Below are 10,560 nucleotides of genomic sequence, written 5' to 3' on the forward strand. Positions count from 1 at the left end.
GGGTGGGAGACTGCACTGACAGCAATTTAGCATTTATATGGGCCTCTGGCCATTTCCAAATGCTCCTCGTGCTGCCCAGGTAACGCTTCCAGCTTTGACAGACCACAATGAGAAATGCGAATAACTCCCCAACAGTGCCCACTGCCTACACTTGGGCAGAACAACCTGCTCTTTACCAGTTCACTTTACAATGTGTAGAAAAAATGACAGCAGTTACCTGTCTGTGATTAATTTTAATACATGGCCTGTATTTTGGGATATGCTGTGCTATCATCACATTGGTTTTTAGCCATACTGGTGGTTAAAGTAGTGCACAAGAAGAGTATGTTCAACTTTGCATAGAAAAAACTCTCTCTCTCTCTCTCTGTATATAAGTATATATAAATATTCTGTTGTGCAATTAATGTAAAAACATCCAGCATACTGCACATATAATATCCATGATTATGCACAACAGCTAACCAGTATTTTTTGAAAGCATAAAGCATGAGCAAGTACCATAGAATCACAGACAGGATCCCCTGAGCTGGAAGGGACCCACAGGATCATGCAGTGCCACCCCTGCCCTGCCCAGAGCCCCGACAATCCCACCCTGGGCATCCCTGGAGTACTGTCCAAGCTCTGCTGGAGCTCTGGCAGCCTCGGGGCTGTGCCCATTCCAAGGCGAGCCTGGGCAGTGCCAGCAGTTACCCTCTGGGGAAGAGCCTTTCCTGACCTCCAGCTTGACCCTGCCCTGTCCCAGCTCCTGGCTCTTGTCCCTGTCACCGGGAGCAGAGATGGGAGCTGTCCCTCGGGAGGAGCTGCAGCCCCTGGTGAGCTCTGCCTTCATCCCCTCTGCTCCAGCTGAACACACGAAGCACCCTCAGCTGCTCCTCGTGTGGCCCCTCCAGACCCTTTACCATCCCCATGTCTCTCTTTTGGGCACTCTCTAACAGCTCTAGCTCTTTCTGACATGATGGTGCCCAAAGCTGTCCCCAAGACTCGAGGTGAGGCTGCCCCAGCGAGTGATGCTGGGCCTGGTACCCCCCAGGACAGAGATGTCCCTCCTGGCTCTGGGCCACTGCTGACTCACACCAAACAGGACATGGACCAGGATCCCCAGGTCCCACCCCACAGCTGCTCTCCAGCCCCTTGCTCCCAGTGCCTCCACACAGCCAGGGGTGCCCATCCCAGGTGCAGAATCCCTTGTTAAGCCCGACACACTTGGTGAATTCCCACCCCTCATTTGCTGACACCTCTCTGCAGGGCCTCTCTGCCCTCGAGGGAGCTGTCAGCTCCTCCCAATTTAGTGTCATCAGAAAACTTACTTAGTACTCCTTAGAGTCCTGTGTCCAGGCTGCTAATGAAGATGTTGAAGAGCAGAGGACGGAACCCTGGAACCCCAGCAGTGACCAGTGCCAGCCTGGTGTCACCCCAGTCACCGCCAGGCTCTGTGCCCGCCTCAGAAGCCCACTGCCCACAATGGTTTTATCCACCTGTGGGCTGGACAGTTTGTCCAGATGGATCCTGGGAGAGACTGTATCCAAAGCTTTGATGCAGCCCAGAAAGATCACATTGCTGCCTCTCCTGGGTCACCCAGGTGTGTCACCCTGTCATAGGAGGAACTCAGGTGTGACCAGCAGGACCTCCCCCTTGTGACACTGTGCTGACCTATTGTTGCCAGATGAATACCTGTTTGCTCAGCTGGTAGGGAAAAAACAATGATTATTTTGTAAAATCACTGGCCTGTGGAACTGCATAATGGGGATCACATTAAACACCAACCAAGAAGAGGAGCAGGAGAATACACTTTCATCTCAAAAATAATGAATTACATGGGTTGGGTTAACTCAGCTCCAGGTTTGGGAAGGCAACACTGAACTCATGGGATGGTCAAGGGTCACTTCAGGGCCTACAAGCACCAGAGACCACTGTTCAGACCCCTCAGACAGACAAACTCATGTGAAAAGGGAAGCAACATACATTGATGGCTTTGGGGGAATGATTACCATACATTTGTTTGCTCTGGGAAAACCTGTGAGCACACCTGTACAACACAGCCTGGGAACAGGCACCTTTTCTGTGCTCAGCATGCACACACAATATCTGAGAGGAGACAGCCCCTCGTGCCTCCAGCTGAGTGAGGAGTGGCTGCTGCTCAGTGCTGCACTGCTGCTAGAGAGGTTTTGTCCATTTTTCTGTAACATGACGCCTCAAGGTGTTTTCCAATACCTCCCAGGGTAATTTTCTCCATGACCTTACCAGGTGCTGAAGTGAGACTGATGGGCCTGTAGTTTCCAGGGTCACCCTTCCTGTGCTTTTTGAAAATTGGGACAATCTTAACCAGATTCCACTCAACTGGGACCTGTCCAGACAACCAAGACTGTTCAAATATTGAGAGAAGCCTCACAATTACATCAGCCAGTTCTTTGAGTAGTCTCAGACGAATCCCATCAGGCTCCATAGATTTAAAGGGATGCAGCTGGTGCAGCAGATCCCCACAACTTCAGGATCAACTGTGAGTTTATCATTCTCAAACCATGGTCATTCAGCTCAGGGCACTGGGACTCCCTGAGCCCATGCTGAGGAGGGGTAAGAAAAGCAACACATATCCCTATCTTGTCAAATTCTCTATCTGTGAGTTGACCACCCTCATTCTGGAATAGGCCAATGTGACTTCTGCACTGTTTTTTGCCAATGTATTTTAAAATCCTCTTTTTGTCGCCACCCACAGTTCTGGCAAGTTTTGACTCCAGTTATGCTTTGGCTGCAAAAATTTTCTTCCTGCAGAGCACCATCTCTGTGGCCCTGCCATGTCACCCAACCTTCTCCTGCTGGACATACACCTTCCTTTTCTGCTTTACCTCCAAAAGAAGATCCCTGTTCAGCCAAGGCAGCCTTCTGTCGCATCTGTTTGACTTTCAACATTTTGGAATTGCCGCTTCCTGTGCCCATAGGTGATACCTAAAAAGTGACCCACACTAATGGACCCCAGCACTTTCAGAAGAATTTTCCCAGGGATCTTGATCACTATTTCCCTGAGCAGCCTAAAGTCTGCTCTACTCATGTCCAAGGGTGAAAATTTTCAGACACTTTTCCTCCTAGCAACAGAGATTTTAAACTCACTTTGTGGCTGCTGTAGCAAGATAGACACCAACCATGTCATTCATACAACCCTCTCCATTAATAACCAACAAATCAAGGAGGGCATCTTTCCTAGTCAGCTCTCTTAGTACTTGTACATGAAGTTGGCATCCAGGTGTTTTAATAATCTCAGACTCTAGAGAAGGGATTTAACCTGGGAGAGAGTTACATCACATTTGTCCTCCTAACTGGTGCTTTTTATCAATTATACAAATTTCCTAACACCTATAAAAGGTACTCACCCCTTTGGGGATGGGTTTTTGTGGACATCTTTCCATAACTGCCTCTGAAGGCCTTCAAATAAAGATCCACTCTTATATTACCTTCTTTCTAAAATTATTTCAAGTTCCATTTCCAGATTGGGAAAAAGGCAACAGTCCAGGCTGGGAAATCTCTAGTAGACTCCCACAGAGACATCTGCATCCTTTCACTGCCCCTTGATTCCTACCCAGAGGCTCTCAACTGTGATCTCCCTACATTCTAACCCTTCTGTAACATACAGTGCCTCCCTCTGCCTCATCTGCCCTGCCTATTCTGCCTAAAGAGTCTGTAACTGTTCAATAGGACACTTCAATCACAGGACTCATCCTGGTAAAGTTTCACTTATGCTAGTGATGCCAAATCACTGGGACTGGGCCAAGGATCCGCGCGTAGCAAGATAGACACCAACCATGTCATTCATACAACCCTCTCCATTAATAACCAACAAATCAAGGAGGGCATCTTTCCTAGTCAGCTCTCTTAGTACTTGTACATGAAGTTGGCATCCAGGTGTTTTAGTAATCTTCAGTCCTGGATTGTACCAACTGTGTGATGCTCCCAGTTGTTTTCTGACCAGCTGAAGTATCCCAGAAGGACAAGGGCAGTTAACTTGGATGCATCCCTTAGTTCCTCGAAGAAGAAACTCTTCGCTCCTTAGTTCCACAACCCATAGTTCCATTGGTGTTATTGCCCAGGCCAGGAGATCTCTAGTAGACTCCCACAGAGACATCTGCATCCTTTCACTGCCCCTTGATTCCTACCCAGAGGCTCTCAACTGTGATCTCCCTACATTCTAACCCTTCTGTAACATACAGTGCCTCCCTCTGCCTCATCTGCCCTGCCTATTCTGCCTAAAGAGTCTGTAACTGTTCAATAGGACACTTCAATCACAGGACTCATCCTGGTAAAGTTTCACTTATGCTAGTGATGCCAAATCACTGGGACTGGGCCAAGGATCCGCGCCCCTCTCGTTTGTTCTTCATGCTGTGTGTGTTGGAACAGAAACACTTCAGCTCTGGTCTGTCGTAGCCAACACCTCCCACCAGCACTCAGTTCCTCAAGTGCATCACCCCACTGCTTCTCACTGTCTGGTTTTGTCCCTTCCCCCTTCCAAACTAGTTTAAAGCTCTATTGATGAATCCTCCTAGTTCCTATGCTAGAAACCTTTTTCCCCTCTGAGAGGTGCATCCCATCAGGTGTCAGCAGATCAGGTGTTGTATAGACCATCCCATACTCCAAAACTCAACTGTTACAGTGTGAAGCAGTGTCCTGTCTTGGCTTTCCCACTTCCTCCCACTGCTCTTGATAGGCAGACTCCTAGAATGCTATAGTGGATAACTTCCCTGTTAAAATGAGGTTTTTTTGTTAAAAAATAGGCAGCATTCTGTAAAAACAATCCCCTTGCACAATGAAACATCTAATTTATTAGCAAGGGACTGCTAATTCATTCAGTAGGGAGCAGACATAACTTTTGAATCACATTTGTCTTACTTTGTATTTGGTAATCCTTTTCTTTTTTCCTCTCTTTAATTTTTTGTTATTATAGTACTGCCAACTAAAATTGAGCTACATTTTTCTCAGATTTACAGATCTAATTCCTCAGACTGTAAGCCCAGCCATGAACAACCATTTTAAAATATTAATTTTAGGAATAATAAAAGCATTTTTAAATTGCATCATTTTCTGTTTAGTGTAACAGCAATAAAAAAAAGATTACTGCTAACTTCTATTCCAATTAAGAAGATCATTCCTCTGTCCTCAAAGGAGAAATAATGTCCACTTCTGTTTCCTATGAGACTGGAGCTACTTCCTTGCTTTGCCATCTATAACTACAATGCTCCCAACCCTAGACACCCCCACTGAGGCTTTTATCAACCAGCTTCAGCCCTCTGGAAGTAAAATCTATTCCAAGGTGCCTTACAGAATCCCCAGAGGAAACAGGCATTTTCTCAGGAGCAATTAATCTATTTTAGACCCGTACCTTCTGGAGGGATAACCAGGTGACATTCACACCACCTGGAACAAATGTCACCAACGTTCCAAGCACATCACAGGCATTATTGATTTGGATTACTGATGGAATCTCCCTGGAAAACCAGCCCTCTATGCAAACATGTTAAAGCTTATAGGTCTTTCTTTTTAACTTAATATTTCACTTCCTGCAGTACATGGTACAACTCAAGAATCTCTCACCTCAGCAAACACAAGTGGCATCAAATACTCTCTTCTGCCTTTCTCCTTACACTGCACTGAAGTGAAAACAGAGAAGGTGCTGTGGGTTGGAACGAGATGAGCCTTAAGGTCCCTTCCCACCCAGACCATTCTGTGATCCTATGGCTTTGCTGTGCTGCTGCTCCTGGGAAGGAGCAGCAAAGGGCTGGGAACAGAGAGCACAGCAGAACCTTGACCGGAGGAGCAGCAGTGTGACAGGACTGTCCTCCCCTCTCTACCACAGACAGGGGGTGCAGATATGAAGAGATAACCCAGGCTGCAAGGCCCAAAGGGATCATCTCCAGCACCAAAAGGCCTCAGGCCCCAGCTAAGAACAAACATCTCAGTCTGGAGAGCAGATGTGGGAGGAGATAAAAGAAATATTCCTGACTGGTTTACAACTGTAAGACACACAAGTTACCACCGAGGCAGAAGCCTCCTACACCCTGAAAGTGTTTGAGACTTTTCCCTGGAGTTTGGACACAGATTCCATGAATGCCTCCCTGGGGATTGAGGGAAAGGATCTCCATGTGTGCCCCACCAACAACTGGATGGGAAGATCCACTGAAGCAATGCTAAGTTGTATTATTTCTTCACTAGCAGTAACATTAATAGGTCCTTTAACCTCATGCTGTATGTACATATCTACTAATAGATATGTATGTATCTATTAGTAGTTTTCTTTTTGTCCTTATTCCTCTGTGGTATTAGTTTATTTTAAGTCTTATGTCTGTTATTTTAGTGTCTATGTCTCAGGTTTAGATGGGTGTGTATTCTATTTCCATCTGTCAGAGCTGGGGCAGTTCTGCTCATTGGGCAGTGTTCTTTATCTCCCCCGCAACCAATCCTCCCTCCAGGAGATCTCTGCTGTCCATGGGCCATTAATTATTAATTACCTTCTGTCCGCGGATGCTCCTCCTCAGCTTGTTGCAGAGGTCCAGGCGCGGGTTCTCCAGGCTGTCCTCGGCCGAGCCCGGGCTCTGCTCGGGGGACGACAGCCCTCGGCTCAGGTCCAGCGGCACCTTGCTGCCCGTGGGCGGCGGGGATGTGGCTGGGCTGTAGTTTGAGGTAGGACTGCTGGCCACAGACGAGGCTGAGAGGTCCAGGGCGCCGATCCTGGAGTTCAGCAGGGGAGGAGGAGAGGAAAACTTGCGGCAGAGGTGTGGCGACTTCCCGTCAGCCAGGTACTCCCCTCTGTTGTTCTGACTGGTGGCAAAGAACAGCTCCAAGGACCTGAGAGGCAGAGACACAAAAAGAGCAACACGGTTATTGTATTTGTGGGGTGCTCCGACAAAGGAAGGAATGATGAATCTGACTCCATGTTCTCAGAAGGCTAATTTATTATTTTAAGATACTATATTATATTAAAGAACACTATACTAACTATAGTAAAGAATACAGAAAGGATACTTACTGAATGCTAAAAAGATAATAATGAAAACTTGTGACTCTCTCCAGAGTCCTGACACAGCTTGGCCCTGACTGGCCAAAGAGTGAAAACAACTCACAGCAGAATCCAGTGGAACAATCACCTGTGGGTAAACAATCTCCAAACACATTCCAAAGCAGCGAAACACAGGAGAAGCAAATGAGATAAGAATTGTTTTCCTTTTCTCTGAGGGCTGTCAGCTTCCCAGGAGAAAAATCCTGGGTGAAGGGATTTTTCCAGAGAATGTGAATGTGACACAGGCAGCAAACACTGAACAGACTTAAGTAAAAACACTTCAATTTTAAGCAAATCTGCATGGCACTGCAAAATCTGTGTGAAACTTCGTCCTCAAAGCTTGGGCATATAGCTGAGACAAACCCTTCATAAAACTGGCGTCCTGTTTACACACTAAGAACCTTTCTCTTAGATTATTTACAAGCAGAAAATAATGAGAAAAATGCCCACAAAACAAACAACGACCGAGGCTGTGATATCTCTCCCAGAAATCTGTGACAGAGAGGTCCCAGGAAGGTGCCAACCCCAGGCTCACCTGACAGGAATGGAGGTGAAGGGGCGCCTGTAGATGTCAGAGAGCTTCTCCAGGACCACGGCGGCGGTGGTGAAGATGCGGTAGGTGTGCAGGAAGGTGTTGAGGAAGTCGATGCTCAGCGCTCCAGGAGGCGCTCCACGCTCGCATAGCGGATCTGGGGCACTTTGCAGGAATTCAGCGTTTTGCTGAAGCAAATATCGATGTCATCTCTGTGAAGACGGGCGTCAGATCTACACAAAAGTCAAATTTAAAATACTTTACCAATGAGTGATCATAGCTAAGGCGATGCCTTAAGTTTTAGCCTTCATGTTTCCCAGACTCTGTACTGCATTGGTAAATATCTCTGAACTCCATATAAATTGTCAGCAGCTCTCCTCACAGCTCAGTCCCACAGAACAATCCTTGTCCAGCCCCAGAACCAAGGGCACCGCTGCAGCTTCAGCCCAAAAACTGCAAACAGCAGGGAATGGAGGAGAGCAACCTGGGAGGGTGGGACTGCAGAACCTGGAGCTGGAAGTGGACACTGAACCCCAGTATGGAAATGGACCAAAACTCATCAAAGTGTGAAAACTCGTGACTCAGGGTCCATCTTGGGTTTGGCCACAGCTAGGCTCTTGTACTACCCAAGGTGTGTCCTTTGAAGGCCTTGTAATAAATCCCTACTTTATTCCTGTAACTCTGTCTAGCCCCTGCTCTAGGCAGCTTCTCAAGGCATCAAAGGAGTGGTACCCCTTTAGCCGTTCCTGTCAACGCAAAAGCAGCAAATATTTATGAACTATTGTGTTTCATCAATGCAGGAAAACTTTGAATTTGTGGTGACAAATGCTTCCATAACTAAGGGAACTTAAATTTTATTTTTGGCAAATGCTTTACACTTCAAAGCCTAAGAAACTGTTAATCATGTTTACATTTCTGAATTGGAACAGGTGGCAGAATTGTCCCCTCTTGTCTCTTTCAGGCTATTGTGGCCCATAGGTCAATATTACTAAAATCTCAGTATGGAACAATTCATTGCGATGTTTTCTGCTGGGATCAAGCTTTATCTAAAATAAAGTAATGGATCCTAAAAATTAATCCCTTAGCTAGGTTTAAGGCTTACCTGCAAATCAACACCTGCCTTCAGCTCCAAGACTTACTTTTGTTTTAAGAGAAGAAAGAGGGAACAGCACAAAACATCTCAAATTTCAAATCAGAAACCAAGAAAAAATTTTATTTTAGTGAAAAAATCAAAAGCAAAAACCAATAAACTTCTGCTTGGAAATTAAAAAAAAAAAAATCATTTACATAACCATACTGATAATGGAGGGGTTTTCCCCTCAAATTCTGTTTTGCTTAGTTTGTAAATAAACAGGATAAATACTAAGTGAAGCATCTTTCAATACATCCCATCTTTTTGTTATAAATTATTGGACTTTCTCAGAAGAAAGATCAGGATATTCCACACAACTCTACACTGCATTACATGAAAGAATCAGCAACAAAAAAATCTTGTTTCTTTAATTAGGCCCTCCAAAAAGTGGCAATTTTTTGTTTATATCATCCAATGACATCTGACTCTGAAAGTCAAACTGTGCTGCAAATCAGGCAAGTCAAATTTAAGAAGGAGAACACCAAATTTGTGTTTGTTGTGAAGGTCCTGTATGTTCTTCAGAATTAATATTCCTTTCTGTTGGCATGGGGACTGAGGTCCTGCTGTACTTTCAAAGGGGACAAATGTACTTTTAAAACTCAGCAGGTGACAGAAGTTGTTACGCACTGGAGAGTTCCTGGAATAAAGCTGAGGACAACAAAATGCCTTATTTCCTGGAATCAAAGGTGTGTGCCCTAACAGTGCATTCCCAGATGATTTCTCTCTCCCATTTCTAAGCACAGAGGAGAGGAAACAACTACAGAAGAGGCATTTGAGAAACCAAGAGATGTGACAGATAATAGTGAAAAAGGAAATAGTTATGTCTATCCCTGTGTTCCATTCACTTATATATTCATTGGATTCTAAAAAGTAAAACTCATGTAAATTGAGGTATGCATAAGATCCAAGCTGTGTTAAAAATCTGGAATCATGTACTGAAAATATCTCACTAGAAACAAAAAACACTTATTACAATAAATAACTGAGAGAATCCAAAGGTAAAGGAAACAGCCTTATAAACAATGATGCTACTTTGATGTGATCAGTTAAAATCATGAGAGAAAATTTTTTAACTGAAATAACAGAAAAACAGAGAACAAAAACTTTAGCTAGTATAACAAAATACCTTTGAAAATGGTACTTGTCTGCAGTCACATAAATTCTGAAGACATTGTAAAAATATCCAATAAAATTATGAGATGACAAGGAAAAGCTGAGAACAAAATCATTCATCTGAGGCTTAACTGAAGCCAACTACTGAAAACCCAGAAAAACCTGAGTTGTGATCCAACACTGTGAATTGAGAGTTTACCACTCTGAATGATCCCTACAACAACAAGAAAGGGATTTGAAAATACATGTTTTGGAATATAGAATCAGTTCCATTCAACAAAAATGCGAGAAAAAAGAAATTAAAGGTTTGCACTCTCTAAACCCATGCTTTCTCTTGTTAAAATTTTTATGGAAGAAACACAACAATCTATTTTGCTCTCTGTTGCACTTACTTGATCATATGTGGCACTGTGACTTTGGAGTTTTCTTCAAACACTATTGTCATTAATCCATTGCACCTTATATTATCAATGCACTGTGGAAATAAACATTGAAAACTGTTAAAGGCAAAACACTTTTCATATGCCTATAAGCTCGAAGCACAGCTTTTGCAGGGTATGGGCTGGTTAAGACAAGGTATTTTCTCAAATGAAAAGCAATGATGCAAGCATTAGAGTCAACATGCTTCTCTAGCCTTTGCCTCTCCGGGTATTCAGTTCAGAAACCTTTTCCACATGATTAAGTGCTTTGAGTTGGAAGTGATATTTCCTTTGAAGCTCCTTTGAAAGGGAATAAAACTCATTT

General features: G+C 44.5%; 1 protein-coding gene across 1 annotated transcript in view; it reads right to left on the minus strand.

Moving 5' to 3' along the window:
* The window catches only part of RASGRF2 (Ras protein specific guanine nucleotide releasing factor 2), a 152,377-nt gene that overhangs the window by 45,430 nt on the left and 96,387 nt on the right, over positions 1–10,560 (minus strand). The window contains 4 exon segments of the mRNA XM_031061921.1: positions 6,502–6,828; positions 7,575–7,692; positions 7,695–7,804; positions 10,209–10,291. Coding sequence (XP_030917781.1) covers positions 6,502–6,828; positions 7,575–7,692; positions 7,695–7,804; positions 10,209–10,291 — 638 coding nt within the window.

This window comes from Geospiza fortis, unplaced genomic scaffold (genome assembly GCF_000277835.1).
Source record: "Geospiza fortis unplaced genomic scaffold, GeoFor_1.0 scaffold43, whole genome shotgun sequence".
In the NCBI taxonomy this organism is placed as follows: Eukaryota; Metazoa; Chordata; class Aves; order Passeriformes; family Thraupidae; genus Geospiza; species Geospiza fortis.